We start from the raw sequence: 17,516 nt of genomic DNA, 5'->3' as shown, positions 1-17,516 counted from the left end.
CTAGCAAAAAAGTCTTTCTAAAATGTTTCATGATAGAGAAATCTGCCTTCCTGACTTCTGGAAATTGCTAACTTAATAATCACATAAAAACACACACACACAAAAAAAAAGAAAGTGGAAAGGTAACCCCAACATTCTCATATTTTGTGGAATCACTGATGTATACCTTTCTAATATTGTTATGCATATTTTTTAAAAACCTTAATATAACCATCGATATGGTCCTTCTAATACAACAAAAGAGACTGCCTTAGCCATAATATAACCATTAAACTTAGATCTTAAGGAGTTAACCATGAAATTAAATTGCGTACCTGAGGGCCAACAACACCACCAGGACCAGGAGGACCAGTTTTTCCTTGAAAACCCTGTGAAATAATTATAGAAAATTATGTTACCCTGGACAAGATATAGAAGAGCAAAATTCATATCTGTGCTGAGGAGGAGAAAGAGAAATTCCATATCACAAATTCTTTCTCTTCAGGAAATAAAAATGAGAAATCCTATTTTCCTGTGTATACTTAGAAATGAAATTATTAATCTCTCCTGTATCTATCAGTTCCAGTCTCTCTGAGGTGATATAGCTGTAAAAATTGCTGTCAGTTTCCCAGATCTCTCTAGGTGAACTTGATTAGGTGAGTTTGAATGCATAAGTGATGCAGCTAAAAGACAGTTGAAAATACATTTTTATATATGTACATTATGAATCATAAAGCCAGACATAAAAACGCTTTTTAAAGAAAGACACAGATGGTGAATTAATTTGGAGGGGCAGATAAAGTGGAGGTTAGACAGAAAGAAAACGAAAAGAAATAAAGATCCAGGGAAGATGAAGGTTATGTACAAATGGTAAAAAAGGCACCACGAGTACCACAAAAAGAATGACGCTAATGAGAAATTGATGTGATGACAAAAACTGGGAACCAGAGAATAGAGAAGAAATGGGTTTGAGACAGTTTTTTAGAACACTGGCAAATTTTACAGAATTTTCATTTTCTAATCAGTGGCTCCAGACTTTAGGCCAAAATTAGTCAATAAACTGAATGACAACCTCACTTTATAATAGCACTGTTTAATGCATCTTTGAAAAATGCTACATTATTTCTTTCAAATACTGGAAGTGTGTTAGGAGAGTTCACTGCTGTATCACATTAGGGTTCTACATAGTATTCCCTGTCTAACAGCCTATGTCTGCCTCCTACTCTGCTCACCTGTGTAAAAACTAAGGTGTGATCTGGCCCAAGTTTCCTACAAACACTGGGCCCTTCTCCAGTTTCAGCTTTTTTACCCTCCTTAATCTGATTCTCTTCTGGCTGCTAGCCAGATATTATCATTGTTCAGTTTGGCCCAAAACTGAACAAAACTGAGACCTATGAAATGATCCAGATTTAAAAAAAAAAAAGACAAAAGTACCCCTTTGTTCTAATGACATAAAATCAGAACTGCTACAGATGGAACCATTCAAGTGTTCCTTTGTTTACACAGTCAAAGCTTCGTCTGTAAGCCAATTGTAAGAAAAGAGAAGGAATGTTGAACATTTTGGTCCAAGTATACAAATACACAGGGCAGAAAAGAGTGCTAATGAAAAGCTGCAAAAGACCAAATGTTTCTCTCACACACAAAAAAAGCCACTATCATTGCAAAGCACTACTATGTCACAATGCTACAGCACTAGCAGAAGAAAACAGAGATTTTCAGAATGATGTGCTACTCCAAGCTGTGTGCTCCTCCTTCCAGCAGTGGAAGTGATTCACCAGTCACTAACAGATTTCCAGTGATGCTGGACCTTAAAATACATGCCGAGAAAATTCCTCTCTAAATTCATTTGTGGCTTTCTCTCCAAGTAAGAATTTTATTTTACTTTAGTGGAATATGAGTAAGGTTTTGGTGCTACAAAAATAGAGTGTTTTTAAAAAGAATTCCATTAAAACTATTATGCTATTTTTCTTACTTTTGATGCCAGAATTTATTCATTGTGATTCTTTCCAAATGTAAGGTTTTTTTTAATAGGTTAAGTCATCTTTGATCCTACTTTCCAAAGGTCTTGGCTTTTCAGTTTTCTAGCTGCTTACCAATAGTAAGACTTTTTGTTATGTTATTATTTATGATACATGGCATTCAGTGAGAAAAGAACTGTATAGTAACTGTCTCAAAAATCTTAATTGAGATCTGGGTATTGATCTCTTTTACTTCTATTGACTATTTAATCTCATTGTGATGCTACTAACTGGGCATAGCAAAGAATAACCTCACACTTGTATCACGGAAACAAAACAAAGCTTTCTCATGCCTTACCTACCAACCACAAGTACAGATATACAGCCTCTTAGTGCCAGTCTCTTTCCCTTTTCCCTGTTGTCTCTATTTCTTTAGTTTTGATCACATAATCATGACCTCTAGGGGTTTACAACACTAACACATTTACTTACAGTCTCACCCCGCTGTCCTGGGTGTCCAGGCAAGCCATCTTTTCCAGGTGGGCCCTGAAATTGTAAAATACATAAATCAAAACACTCTGGAAAAAAGTGTGCAATTAGCTGTAAGAATCTCTGCTCTTTTTTTTTTTCCTAGACTAGTATTTGGTAAAGCTTAACTGCTCCTATATAAAACAAGTAAGATTTTCATAATATTTTTTCCTTGTGTCCTCCCTGATGTGTTTTAACAACTTCTTGGAGAATGCCTGTTGACAAATACAAACACGGTCAGAATGAATTTCTGTAAATTCAGAAATAATGGAAAAACCCTATACTTCCCTTCCATTTTTCTTTGGTTAATAACTCAATTAACACAAAACTAAGTATTACAGGAGTACTAGATGAAATTGCAGGTTTGGCATTGGAAATAGAAGTAACAAACGCATGGGTGAAAAAAAAAATCACAGGTGGTTTGATGCTTTTGTACTTACTCCACATGAGCAGAAGCACACCAGAGGAGCAGTAAAACTAGTTCAGGCAGCAGCTCAAATGTGCTATTACTTCTATGCATTTCTGCTACTAATGAATGTCTCCTTCCTCTTCCTTTTTTCCTCAAAGAATCAATTGTTAAAAGAAAACATACACCAGCAAAGTAGTATTTTGCTTTAACTCAGTGTGTGACCTGGACATTGGACCAACACACTAGAAGACTTGCAGTTTGGTATATTATGCTGAACTTCTTATGAGTTGCACCAATGATCATTTTGAATATGTGAGTCTTAGCCTCAGAGCTCAACAAGCATATTTGTAATCTATACATAAACCATCCCTCATATAAATTTTTAAACAGTCACTTCAGGGACACTGTATGGAAATTAACATTCCTGTTGCTGCACATACTTAATTAAAGAGATACTTACTGGAGGTCCCTTTGGTCCAGGGAATCCAACAGGTCCCTGAGGCCCTTGTGGTCCCTGGAAAAAAGGCAATCAAATAAGTAAAGTTTTACTCAAGTTGCCTTGACACTGGATTGAAAAGTTTGTTTCAATTATAAAAAATATGAACTATGTAGATAATGTCTGGATTTAAAAATAAAGCCTCGGCTACACTGCCATAAATATTGGTAGCAACAATTCTCATGCACAGACATTGGAGGAGACTTCCTGAAAGCAATACTGTTTGTGTAGGAATGCAGTAAGAAAAGAGGAAAAGTACTTGTACAAACCATGTTTGCATCTGACTCCTAAAACTGTGCGTAACAAAATAGGAACCAACTGTGAGTAACAAGCACTGTTTTTCTATGTTGCATAAACCATGGGATTTAGTCAATGGTCTGGTCATCTCTTTAACTTCCAGTCAAACAGTCATCTTTGACAATTATTAAACCCTGACAATATTTCAAGCCAGTACAACAGTACAAACTTCCAAATAGAATAAGCCTTCCAGAGGTACTTGGGATTAAATACAGAATTTTTGCTATAATGAAAAATAGTTGAAAAATCTCATAATGTATGAACATTTTATTGTTATAGTTTTGTATATATATACATATATATTGAGGGAGAAAATTTTCATGTTTTATAAATTTAAAGTTGATTGGGTGAGTTAATGCATTGTGCACGTGTACGTACAAGTGTACACATACACGTGTAAATACAAATATGTTCAAATACATCTATATACACAGATATTTACACGAAGTACCAGTTTCGTAGTACATCGCTGTTCCTGAAGTTGTCATTTAAAAAACCAGAGGCCAGTTTTTAAAGTTTATTGTTGATATGCTGAAAGGGACTATGCCAGCTTATGAAAATAATTTTTGTTGTTTAGTTTTAGTGTAGTAAGTCAAAGTGTAACAATCTTAAAATCTTACTTTTACATGGTTCCACAGCAGAGACAGGTACTCTAGTCATATAAAGCAAGTCTTCATTGTATTCTACCTGGTATATGATGTGTGGTTTTGCTATGACATCAGCTGTCAAAGTATGTTAGAAATGTTGGTTTGATGCAAAAGACTGGAAGAAGGAGACCACATCTCCCAAATTACACTATCCTTCTGCTCCTCTGATAAAGCTCTGTTTTCCAAGTTCCATAAGCCTCATTCCTTAGAGCCCAGGATCAGTTCCAGAGCACAGCTGCCTCCTGCAGTAGGCGGAGCAGTGTGCAAATGTAGCTGTGGGAGAGGATCCCTTGTGCCCACTCTGGGAGCATTTGCCCTTAAATGAATCTTATTCCAGGGCAGACTTTCATTATACTGAAATACTAAAACTGAGTCAACTAAGAAGTGCTAGGCCAAGGGAGAAATCTTTGTGATCTTACTGCACTATCCATAATTTTTTTTTTCTTCAAAACCAGGTGTAAGGCTGTTTCTGAAACCTCCATAACACACCAATACACTCCTTTTCTCATTTGCTTTTGGATATAACATAAAGCTTAACATTTAAAAAAAAAAAAAAAAGGAGGAGCTCTACAGAGGAAAACTAATAAAATTGACTCAGCTATTCTACAAAATATATGAATGAAATCGGTCACTCTCAGAAACTGGGTTATAGGAGCACAATTCAAATTTTACAGTTAATTGCACCTTCTTTCTCATAAATTTCCACTGTTATCACATCTTGAGGCTTTTTAAAGAAAAAGCTTGCATTTTATTTCTCATTCATGATTTGGCTTGCAAAAGTCCACTGATGGACTGATGGATTATGTGAGAAAAAGCATTAGAATACTAACAGTATGCTATCAAAATTACATTTTCTTTTCTGTCTTAAAATTTCATTTTAACAGCAGCTACGCAGGATAGATTATTTAATGTTTACATGTCTGGTACCTGAAATAGTCTCAGAGGAGTAGAAATGACAGTTTTATTTTCTGGCTGACATTCACCCCTATTGGGAATCAAATAAGATACCTCACACTTATATTACACAAGTGATATGACACATGGTGCTCTATGATTCTTCATCTCTTCACTCCTATCAGTTTTTCTCCAGGGATCCTTCATCTTGGATTGATCTGCTCATTGTTTTCGGTGTCCCCACAACTTCTCTTCCTCATAACCTGTTGGAGCTGTCAGCAAACTCCTCTTTCAAAAGGATCTGCTATTCACCTTCTGGTAGTCTGTCTCTGATCTTCCTCCTCAGTGTAATGCAACCTACATTTCCTTTCTTGCACTAAGCCTAGTTCTTTCCATCCACCATCCTAGTTAATGTAAAAAAAGAAAGTGACAGTATGGAGCTGGGGAAAATGCATAAGGAGCTCCCTCCTGAAGAGAACACTGGCACCTGGGAGTGGATACTGGGAAAAGATCTACGGGTTCTCTATATGAAAAAGATTAGCATGTAATGAAAAGTTTTTTAAGTTTTGCAAAAATACTTTGGCAGGAAACTCATCCACTTAAACTGAGTTGTTTTTCAAGTGCTGCTATTACAAATCTGATTTATTAATATTGTTTTTCTATATACTGCTGTGCAATGAGCTGACTGTATACTAGATTTGTGTATTGATTGGTAAGATAACAGCAAGTAGAAAATTTTGTTTTAGAGAGAACAATAGGTTTTCTGAAGCACGAAGAAATTAGGTTGAAGGGAATTAGCTGATCAGAACAAAAAAAAAACATAGCTGTTTCAACAAAGAATCTTCTGGAAGTGGCTTGAGTGTTTGCAAATCCAAAGAACAGGAAGCAAGCTGCAGTAAGTGGGCAATTCTGAAGAGCATAAGCTGGTAAGTACACCTGTAACTCACATGGATATATATAAACTGCATGGATATAACACAAAATGTGTATGTATTCTCTGTGTCCTAAGTGTACAAAAGTGATGGAAGAAGCTTTCAGCAAACTTCAGCCACCCCATTCATAACTTTGTAAAAAGCATCATCACAATTGAGGTTTTATTAGTTCTTTTTACTCTGGTCAAAGAAGCGCAAAGATCTGAGCAGGAGAACTGAAAATAAAACAACCCTCCCACCCTCAAATCACACTCCTATCTAGTGGGAAAAACAAAACCAGCTTTCACATACCCTTTCACCTGGTGGGCCAGGAGGACCATCATTGCCTGAAGTACCCTGGAAAGGAAAGACAATATGTTCAAAGATTTAGGTTTATTTAAAAAAATCAGCCTGTAGCAAATCTGTACAGTGTGCTTGACCATTACCTTTGGACCTGGTTTCCCAGTGGGACCTCTGGGACCTCTTGAGCCTCTTGGACCCTGTCAATTTAACACAGATGTGCTTGATAAGTATTGGATACTATAATCAAATAAAATTAAATCTTCACAGTATAGTGAAGGTAATTTATACAGGAAAGGCTCTACATTGCAAATCAAAACAACATACTGTTGGTCCTCGCTGTCCTCTGGGGCCTGGTTTGCCATGTAATCCCTAGAGAGAAAAGTTGACAGAAATCATCTTAGCAGACACTCTATTTGTAAGATAAAGTTTTTTTACTGAAGTGGAGGCAGAGTGTAACTCCCATAAGTTTAAAAGTTATTTTATCTTTAACTATCTAGTTTGCATTTCAATTTACAGAATCATGGTCCTTGATAAAATTGATTATCTTTCTGAGTTCACTGGGACTTGTGGCTAAATGTGCTAAATTTGCCTCAGAGTCAGATTCTGTCAGAGGCATTAGAAGATTTTAAACTACATTAAAATAGTAGTGAAGACGGCACACAACAAGCACAGTCCCTCTGCAGTAGTCTAAAGGACTTGGTATCATTTCCAGTGTAATAACAGCCTTGAAGACAAGGTTCCCAGGTTCCCATGCACAACTCCACAGGTTAATAGAAAAAAGAAAGGCAAGCCTCTCTTCATTTAGAACAGAAATGAGGACTGTAATAGCTACCAAAATTACGTGCATTTGCACAGCAATACAGAACTTACCTGAATACTAGCCCTTTATTTTTTGCTTTAATATATCTCCTGATCATACTCAACAGAATTTTTTCTTTAGGTTCTGCATTAATATTGCTGTGCATTGTAACACGAAGAATCTTAAAATTCAAGAGAGTATTCTTCAGGTAGAAAAAGGAACTTGATGACTGGTACTTTCTAATCTCTGAGGTAAACAAAACAGCAACAAAAAATCAGCAGAGATGTTTTAGCATAAAACTTGCCTTTACCAAAAACCAATTAAAAGCACACACCTGCTTTCTTGGCAGTTTTTTTTTTTCTGTTGGTTTTATTTCGCTTATCAAAATAAAAATTACGTGTTGTTTTTGAAATGCTACACAGCTTGTGATCTCAGGGACAAGGACTGTCTTTCCTAGTACCTGTATGCGTGGTAGCATAAAACACAATGATAACCCTTCAGGCAAGATTAACAATATCTGATTCTCATTACAAAACGAGCAGTTATGGTCTTATTGATGATCAGTTTAATACTTAAGTACACAAGCAGTTTGATGGTGTTATTATGTGAACTGAAAGCTTTATAACAGATAACAGATCAGCATAGTTAGATTTTCATAATTTTAAGTCTGCTGTTTGATGCTATTGTTTTGTTTGCTTTCTAAACCTGTATTTCTAAATCTGTATTAGCAATCATGTGTCATTTTTCCTAAAAAGGATGAACTGCACATTGTTTTATTGTTTGTGCCTGTAAATAACAACATATTTTTATCTTAGTTAAAATAATACAAGAAAAATTTAAACCATACATAAGCAGTGCAAGTGCAATTGGATTTCATACAGTTCATCTTAAAAGAATGAATTTCTGCGTTATTTTGTGATACAAATTAAAATAGATTCCTAAGAATAATGATGTGCTACTTCAGTTTAAGTTGCTATCACCTACGAATTCTGACTCATCTCTTAATTTCATCATCTTTCTAACATGTTCTGCTATGTGCAACTGAGCTTTAGAGACAACAGCACAGTGACCTTTTTTCTAATCTATTTTTAATTGTTATAGTTTGAAGAATATACATAACAGATTTTCCCTCACCTGCTTCCATCAAACAAAGCAGGAAAAGATGTAATTTTATATTTTTTTAATATATGTAATAGTATATATTCTTCGTCTTGTCTGGTATATTTTGCTTTTTTGAAGCTAAGCCTATAAAAAAACTACCTTGTGGCAAATCAGAATACTTATGAAATACAAGTTGAATTTCCTTGAGGATAAATTGCATGGTAGGAGGATAATTCATGGGATACGGGAAAATAGTTCTTGCCAACTCAGTCAGCTATACTGTCCAAAAAATCCCCTTCAGCAAAGGTGACTTTTTTCCTCTTTTTCAAATCATATGATTATGACAGCATATGCAGCAGAAAGCGGCCCACTTCTTGTATATTTAGATTAATACCTTAAAGTATAAAAATAGTGTCTCAGTATAGACACATAGAGGTCCATCTTAAATGTGGAAAGCTTTGTTTTATAGTTCTTTAGACAGTAGCTTGTATCCTTGGGTTTTGGTGATTTCCCATGGCATAGAGTTTCAAAAGTTAATTGTCATGCAAGAATGAATTATCATACCCTTGCACCTTTCTCTCCATTGGCACCAGGAAATCCTGGGAAACCAGTCGAGCCCTATGTAAGAAAGCAGTGCAAATATCAGAGGATATCAACAGCAAAACAGTAGTATAGTCAATATTTAATTTCCACATAAAGCACAAGTTAAAAATCATGCACATTGTCCATGTTAAACTTGCAAGTGTGATGGCACTCATGAAAGCTGTAAATAAACTCACCATAATGCTTCAAGTCCAGAATGCATTAAAAAAAATAAATCAATATATAGAATGGACATTATTTTTCATTTTATTAGACAATAAAAGACCTATTAAATCTGCACGATTTTTTTGGAGAAGAAATAATTAGTAACAGCTCACTAGAAATAACTGTATCATAAGGCAGACAAACAAACAAAGCCTTGTTGCATCACAGTATAATAATTCTTTTAAAAAAATAACTAAAAAAAATTGTAGGGTTTTGCCACACGCTCTATTCACTTTACTGAGCTGTAAGTTAAGTACTTCGGATGCTTTATTCGTTGTAAATTGACCACTGGACAGTTTTGTTTAACTGATACATACAATTCATGCATAAGCAGAATGTGAGAGTATCTGACTTGAAACTGCTCCCAGCTTTATTCCTCCTTCCTCCCTTTTTATTCCCCTTTTCTTTTGCTAACTGCCCAGCCTAATCTGTACTATTTTCTTATTTATTTCTGGTAGACAGGTTCAGTGGGACAGTAGATCTTTTACCTGCCAAGGTGCTAATTTGCCATAAGGGACTTTGGGTCAAAGAGGTGACAGACATGATAAAATACACTTTTAACTGACTGGAGATGCAAATCAAGAGTGTTTGGTTTCATCAGCCACTAAAACTTACTAGCCAGACTTCCTGCTGTGATAATGCACCTCTGTCTGTGCAGCTTGTTAGTATTTTAGTGGCAAATGAAATGCATATAACAAAAGCTTAAAATATAATTTCTTGGTGCTTTTCTTTGAAATGCAATTATTTTTTTTCATTTTTTTCCTCTTGTTCTTACTTATGTCTTTCCTCTAATGAAACTTGTTTCACACAATCATTCCAATTATCCATAAAAGACTTAGGGGCAGTACACCTCCACAAACACAGATTCTAATGACACCCTGACTGATACTGACTGGTGGGAGAAAAGGAAAATTTTTCTTCCTTTATTTTCCTTTTCTTTTTCTTTCCTTTTCTTTTCATTCTCTTTCTTGCCTTTTAATTCTTCACCAGTTATAACTTTATACATGAATGAAACTGAAAATTCTAGTCTGTGAAGCCCAAGCACATTCTTTAAAATTAAAAGGCCAGTAAATACATGACTCCAATGATGGGGCACTAATAGGCATGACTTGGTTGTAAATACGTACAGTACTTTTGAAATTGTGCTAATCAAGAGGGACTGGATTGAAGAAAAAAAAGGCATAGTGAAAATTATGAGCAAATGGCAGTACTTTAAGAACAATTCTCAGAAGAAAAATCATGAAAAGCAAGTAAGTATCAGCAAAAAGAATGGTGTGAACCTTCTTAACAGTACTGGGACAAGATTTCCTATTTGCTTTGCACAGCTAACGTATTTTTCTGCTGCTTTTTTTCTTACTCCCTTGTGTTAATTTGATCTGGACTGTGAATAAGTTTCCAAAGAAGTCTCCAGTGAGTTGTGTTTTGTAGCTGTCATTATTCTTTCTTGGAAATTTAAGCAACAAATTAGAAGAGTAAACAGTGAACACAGCTTGACAGCTATTTTCAATTTTAATGTAATAAAAATTTAATACAAGGAAATTCTTGACCAAGTCTGTGTTGGAAATATGTCAATCAATTTTTATTTGAAATGTTCTATAATTTTTGTTATTAGAATGGAACAATGTAAGAACTCTTATTTGTCTTATTTGACACAGTCTGGAGGTGCAATGTCTCCCTACTGGTCTCCTCTACACAAGGAAATATCTGTAGAACTATGCTTTTATTCCATTTTTTATTTCTTGCTAATCTCAGAAAGGAGAGCTTGCCTGTTTCCTAAAGCTGTGTTAGAACATCCTTGATAAAAATATATTTCATAAAAATGTTTTAAAAATAAAATCCTTCACTTAAACCGGAAGCTCCCAGCATGGTTTTCTGTTGCAATCCAAATGTAAAAGATGGCTGAAGGATAGAGGTAGGCATGGGTTTTGTCACATTTGTCTTAAAAGAAGCTAAAGGAAAACCTGATGAAAATAGTAAATTATATATTTCAAAGAAAAAAGGCTTATTCTATAGAAGAAGCAGTAATGACACAAATGGAATCCTTGTACCACACCGAAAATTCCCATCACTATCAGCATCCATTTAGTGGTCAATATAGTGCTTATTCTCTTTCAAGCATATCAGCAATTCCTTAATTTTCACGTTGTTTACTGCATGCCAGTTTCTGATGCTTACACAAAAACACAAGTCATGAGAGCACGAGAACATGGCAAAGGGTTGAAGGCAGTGTACTTAAGAAGAGGAAATATACTGCTCCATAAAGAGCCTAACTTAGGGATTCCCACATTATTAAAGATTTTACTTCAAAATATGACTGCCAAGAAAGAAAATGAGAAAAATGGTCCTTTCTTTGATGTCCACACCCTGTTTCTGCAAACACACAAATAAAATAACTAATGTCAAAGCACACAATATACAGCTCATTTACATCTCACCTTTGGACCTTGTCTTCCTGGATATCCTGGCAATCCAGGTACACCAAGTTTACCCTGTAATAAGAAAGCAGTGTTAAATTTTAATTTATCCTCCTTAGTGGTTCAGCAAACTTCTATACAAAATAATTTTTTCTCAACATGGAGTGATGATACTTCATGGAATATAATATTCAATTAAATCAATTTCTCATTTTTAAAATTAATCACCAGTGAGCTTAGTTCCCCAAACCTAAATAAAAATCCCACTCCAGTGAATGAATCCAGAGAAACCAATGCCTCAGTGTTTTCTTTTCTCCCCCATGAAGTGTTGTGGGGCTGACGTCATTAAACAATTAATATTCTTTAAGAAATCAGGCTGTTAATAGGCTTAAGTGAGGAGAAATTATTTTTAGTTTATACTGTGTGACAGTTGACTTTTCATGAATAGGCATTTGAAGAATCAATGCTTTTCTTGAATAGTTCTAAACTGAGACTATGATAAATCACGCCCCACTGACTATTTGCTGACATCAGCCATTCTCAGAAATGAAATACAGTACCCTACTCCATTGAGTTGGTCTCTTTAGACCTCTAGAGGATGAGTGATTGTTTGCCGCTTTCAAAGGCAAGGGAAAGCAGTTTCAGACTTTGAAAGATGGGAACTCTGGGGAAGAATTTGTCTTTTTTCCAGACTATCACATTTTGGAGAAGATCTCAATAGAAAAGATATGACTACAGAGTATCATAAGGTACTCGCAGTAACCTTAGGTAATGAAAAATAGGAAGGAGAGACCTGTATGGGGTTGGAGATTTGCCAAAAAATGTCTGTTGGTAAAAAATGCAACACATGAAAAATATGTTGTATATTATCATATTCTTGCAACTGTATGTGTCTGGTGAGACATTGTAGAAGAACAATTTTTACATTTATGAAAAAAATTATAATGCTGCCACTTTTGTGCCCCACTGAAACAAGTTGCTCGCATTGCAATGATTTAAATGTTTTGTAGCATGACAGCGCATCAAACTCTTGCCAAAATCAGTGGAAGTTTTATCCCTTATTTTATGATTAAGCAAGCCCAGTTGCCTAGGTTTTGACTGTGGATACAGATGTTTTTTTTTAATGATAAGCTCTTTCCTGATATGTTCCCCATTTTTTTGGCACCCTACTTGGGATTTCCTTAATTAAGCAAATTCAGCCTTAGACCTACTTGGAAAATAGAGTTTTCTTATCACAGAATCAGTTGAACATAGTGCCCAAGAGTCTACTCTGGCAATTTCATTACTTTCATTACAAGACTAGTACCTTTGCATTAAATACATCATAGGAATGACAGGAGAACAGAACATTTATAACTGGTTTTATATATTTTCCTAATATTGTGAGGAGGCCCAAGAGTTCTCAAAGATTATTTTAGTTTTTGAACTAAAATAAATATCACAGGACCAACACCACAGAATTCCTCTCTGATCCACTCTGTTCTGGCCAAGTATCCATAGAATATCCACAGAGCATGCCTGAATTCTAAAGGGCAAGATAAGGTAGAAAGATTTGCAGAAAGGGGAAAACTGTAGGTCTAAAATTCCAAGGCCAGCTAATGTTTTTTTTTTCAAATGTCTTCTGGTATTTAGAGCTTCAGATTCTGGACTTGTGAGACTGTCAGAGTCCCAAATACATCACAGTGAAGAAAAACTGCTTGAAAACATGAACCTATATTAATACTGAGTAATTTGAATACGAAGAATTAAAAATAACTCAAATTAATATTTGGAAATTACCAAATATTAAGAAAAAAAAGGTTTGTTTTGTTTTGATCTGGTTTACTTTGGATTTTTTTTTTTACTTAGGTTATAAAGATTTGAGAAAAATGGACTATTTCCTAGATGTCCAGAATTAATTATTCTGCATACATCATGACAACAATAACAATTTTTACAGGATTCCAAATATTCTTACATTTTTGTCAGTCAGCAATACTGAAAATAACCATTGTCATGAAACATATAGTTCTTTCTGGAGAATAGAAATATATTGTGGGTGAAGATAATATAACTTATTATACTGGACTGTTTTGTTGACTTAGTTAAAACAAAGTAACTGGCTTTCTGGTGTGAACTCAGCTTGCATTCATGTGAGAGAATAATTCTGAGTTTCTTTTTTCTATGTTCTTTGATTCATGACCTAAGGAATCAATTCAGTGACCAAGCTGGTGAGGTATCTTGCAAAATTGTAGAAAACATAATTTAATAAATAATTCCCAATAGTTAAGTAAATCTTTTTTGTAATGAGTGAACTGAGTTTTTCCATATACACTTTTCTAAGAGTTTATGAATGACATGATCAAATTATAACCCTAACATCTTTCTGAAGTTCTACTAATGATATAGTTGCAAAACACAGCAGCTTTTGATGAAAAGAATTTGTTTCCAAGTTTGTTGAACACATATTTTTCTTCCTGACAAAACTCAGCTGTGAACTTTGTTACCTTTTTAGTAGCACCACATACTTTTTAAGATTTCAGTGTATACTTTCAAAGAGTGTATACAGATAAAGATAGAATAATTAATTATCATGTGAGATGGGATGTTGCTGGAAAATACTAACTGTTCCTACTTCAAAGACAGTGTAACTGAGAACAAAATGTAAAATGCACCTTCTGTCCTATGCTTTTCAAGACAGAAGTAGAATTAATTCCATAGTTTATCAAAAAATTGAAATACTTTCATCAGCATTCACTCTAGTGAAATGTAGTATATACATTTCTGAACTGTAATTTTTGTTTAATTTTATTTTATGTTATCATTCTTTCCCAGTTATTCAAATTACCACTGCTGAAATCACCTTTCCCTTCTGGTGCTGCCACACAGTGAAATATAGTACCTGCACCCCCATTCCTAAGCCTCCTTTCAATCCTCTGTATCAAACTCAAGTGGCTTTTGTTGAGGTCAGGATTCTACAGAGATCTGTACTTATCTCTGTGCTTGTTCTGTCTTGTATTTCATGCCACCATCCTTTTTTTCAGTCCCCCATTTTAACAGCCCCTTTCCCTTTCACCAACACTACTTTTGACTTTTTTATTCAGGATATGCTTTCTGTTTAAAACAATCTTCAAATCACAATTTGTCACAATATGTCTCAATATTAATTCACTCTCCAGCAGCATCTTTATTCTCTTTTGTGCCCAGCTATTTTCTTTGCAGCTGTTTTCCACAGCTGGCATGCACTGTATGTAATTTGGGATAAGAATGCAGTTGCCTTACGTACTGGTGAAGTACTATAATGCCATTTTGTATACTTACAAAATAATGATTCCCAATACTTCTTCAAATGTGAACTCCAGTGGTCTATTTTAGTCGTGTCTCATAAAAACTACTATTAGGTAGCTAAAGATTCTGCAGATATGGAGACTTCTTTTTTTAGTGATGAAGACTATGGGTTCCATCTATGTTATGAGACAATGACATGTTTATGTTGATTTCTGGCTACTGACCTTTTCCCCAGCTGGACCAGCAGCACCTGGATCCCCAGATGGACCCGCTCGACCTTTTGGACCTTCTGGACCATCTTCTCCTCGTGGACCTGGCTGACCAATTTCTCCCTAAAATACATTGCCTTATAAATATAGAACAATTGCTTTTGTGAATATATTAGAAAGATTACCTAACATTACTTGAAAATAACTTTCCAGTTAATCTAAATAGAGATGGAAATCATAGAATAGTTCGGGTTGGAAGGAACTTTTACAAGGTCATCTGTTCTTCCTGCAACGCACAAGGACATCTTCAGCTAGATCAGGTTGCTCAAAGCCCTGTTCAAGCTCCTATTAGGAAAATACTACTACTTATGTTCATCATATAAATGCAAATACATACAAATTAGACACTGAGTATTACCTTCACAAGTGTAAGAGCCTAGTTGTCTTGCCTGAAGACAGTTGCATTTGGAAATTGTGTATTCTTATTTTTCCTTTCCCAAATTCTTGTGAAGACACCCTGGTAGCCCATAGAAAGAATCCTGTCTTTTAAGTACTTATGTGGATACCATCTTTATGTATACAGACAACAGATACAGGCCAGGAGCCTCTAAAGAGTTTTTTTAGAACCTCCAGAATACTTCTTATGAAAGGATGTAATCACCCATTGGGCTAAATAAACATTTTGACAGAGATTTGCAAGATGCTGGGTTGGAAGAGAAATATCTTTATCCTAGATAGATAAATTGTCCTCGGGCAAATACTGGAGATCTTGGAATCTGGAAAAGGAGTTTCCCTAGGAAGAAGATTAGTGAAAAGGATATTCAAGACTGACATTCACTTCCTCCTTATAACTGTGCCATTGTTGATTCACAAGAACCATATCTCTGCCTCAAATTTGTGCATGCACAGGGAATAATAATAATTTAAGCTACTAGCCTTTATTTTATTTTTTGTTAAAATATATTTTTTTATTTTAGTGATCCTTTCAAAATAATAACACTTAAACTTTTAAGAACATATGGGCTATGAATAAATGCTTACCCGGTCACCTTTAAGACCCATGTCGCCTTTAAATCCTGGAAAACCATCTTCACCCTAAAAAAGACAGAAATTCATTTAAAGACTTTTAGTAATAAGAGGATTTTTTTTTTTCTGCAAAAAGAATTAAGAAAATATGTTCACTGCAGATTAAAATAATGTGCATAAAGCAAGAACTTCAGACACAAGAAAATCTACTATGTCTATTACTATTTTATAGAAAATATAGCTGTGCACTATACAAAATGACTTTTTAGTTTGAAAGTTTTTAATAACAGCTGTTGAAAAATCTAGTTAAAGACAGAAGCAATGTAACTTTTCTGTTTCAATATGAATTTTCTTGCAAAGTCCTTTCTTAACTCCTAAACTGTTTTTGATTATCACTCTTTTTAATATGGTCATCCATTCAATTAAAGAAAAAGTTGGTGGCAAATTATTCAGTGTTATTCGTTTTGACAGCAGAACTTCCCTTTTTCTTTTAAACTAGCATCTAAATAGAATCATGAAAGGAAATCAAAAAGTTGACTAGTTGTGACATCTTAATAAATTAACAAAAAAACCTTGACATAATAATGCCCATAACTTAAAAGAAGTAGACATCTCTATCAGCAGTTTGATGTCCAGCAATACTCAAATCTGTCTACTCTCATTGGCTGAAATGGTTGAAAGAAAGCAGGAAAAAAATTAACATTAAGACTGAATCCATATACAGTGGCAAACCAGATGCACATTATTGTTATTCCTAGTGAGAATTACTTATTTACGGCCTAAAAATTCTGGCAGAGAATTTACTTCAAGCAATTTAATAGGTCTCCATGCTGAAGTACAAGCAGATAGTACTCAGACAAGTTTCATTTACACCTGTATGAGTTAGTTCAGATGCAAACAGAAATCTCCAGATGTGTTCAGTGGAGTTGTTGATGTCTTGCTTCAGCATAAACGGATCAGCTTTTGGTTCAGCTTTCTTAGACTAACTCATCATAAAACTACTGTTCCAATATCCAGACAGCCAAGATTATTGACTCAGTTTTCATCTGATGCTTAGTTATAATCTGGCAGCAAAGGTCTTTGTGATGAATAAACACATAGTAAAATGTTTTATTATGATACCATTAGTTTTTTTGTATGCTGAAGAATATTGCTGACTTAGAATCTGAGTAATATTTGGACTGTCAATAAAGCCAAGAAAGAGTGATAATGTACTCCACACTACCGAAAAAAAACCAAGAAGGCTTTGTATTTCATCCTCGCTTTAAAAAAACAAGTTTGTGTTCTGCATTCCTGGGCCCGCAAAAGCTTTTTCTCCCTGATCAGCAACTGAGATGGACTGCAAGGCTGAAGCTCTTTTGAATTTGTTTGGAAGTTGTCATACTGCATGCAACAAATAACCCTAGAAAGGGTGATAGAAATAGATCTGCCAGTGGTAAACAGTTAAAAATAGGTAGGGAGACATCAAAAT

At 34.9% G+C, this 17,516-nt stretch overlaps 1 protein-coding gene across 2 annotated transcripts in view; it reads right to left on the bottom strand.

Annotated features, from left to right (window-relative positions):
- Window positions 1–17,516, bottom strand: part of COL11A1 (collagen type XI alpha 1 chain) — a 133,571-nt gene that overhangs the window by 45,078 nt on the left and 70,977 nt on the right. For both annotated transcript variants that reach the window (XM_018081750.2, XM_018081751.2), the window contains 10 exons: window positions 16,061–16,114; window positions 15,035–15,142; window positions 11,565–11,618; window positions 8,887–8,940; window positions 6,747–6,791; window positions 6,566–6,619; window positions 6,432–6,476; window positions 3,335–3,388; window positions 2,430–2,483; window positions 315–368 (listed from right to left, as the gene is read on the bottom strand). In XM_018081750.2, coding sequence (XP_017937239.1) covers window positions 315–368; window positions 2,430–2,483; window positions 3,335–3,388; window positions 6,432–6,476; window positions 6,566–6,619; window positions 6,747–6,791; window positions 8,887–8,940; window positions 11,565–11,618; window positions 15,035–15,142; window positions 16,061–16,114 — 576 coding nt within the window. The remainder of the gene's footprint in view (window positions 1–314; window positions 369–2,429; window positions 2,484–3,334; window positions 3,389–6,431; window positions 6,477–6,565; window positions 6,620–6,746; window positions 6,792–8,886; window positions 8,941–11,564; window positions 11,619–15,034; window positions 15,143–16,060; window positions 16,115–17,516) is intronic.

Source organism: Manacus vitellinus, unplaced genomic scaffold (assembly GCF_001715985.3).
Source record: "Manacus vitellinus isolate BGI_N305 unplaced genomic scaffold, ASM171598v3 scaffold_56_pilon, whole genome shotgun sequence".
In the NCBI taxonomy this organism is placed as follows: domain Eukaryota; kingdom Metazoa; phylum Chordata; class Aves; order Passeriformes; family Pipridae; genus Manacus; species Manacus vitellinus.
The sequence above is the reverse complement of the archived record's forward strand: the minus strand, read 5'-3'. Positions and strand labels throughout refer to the sequence as shown.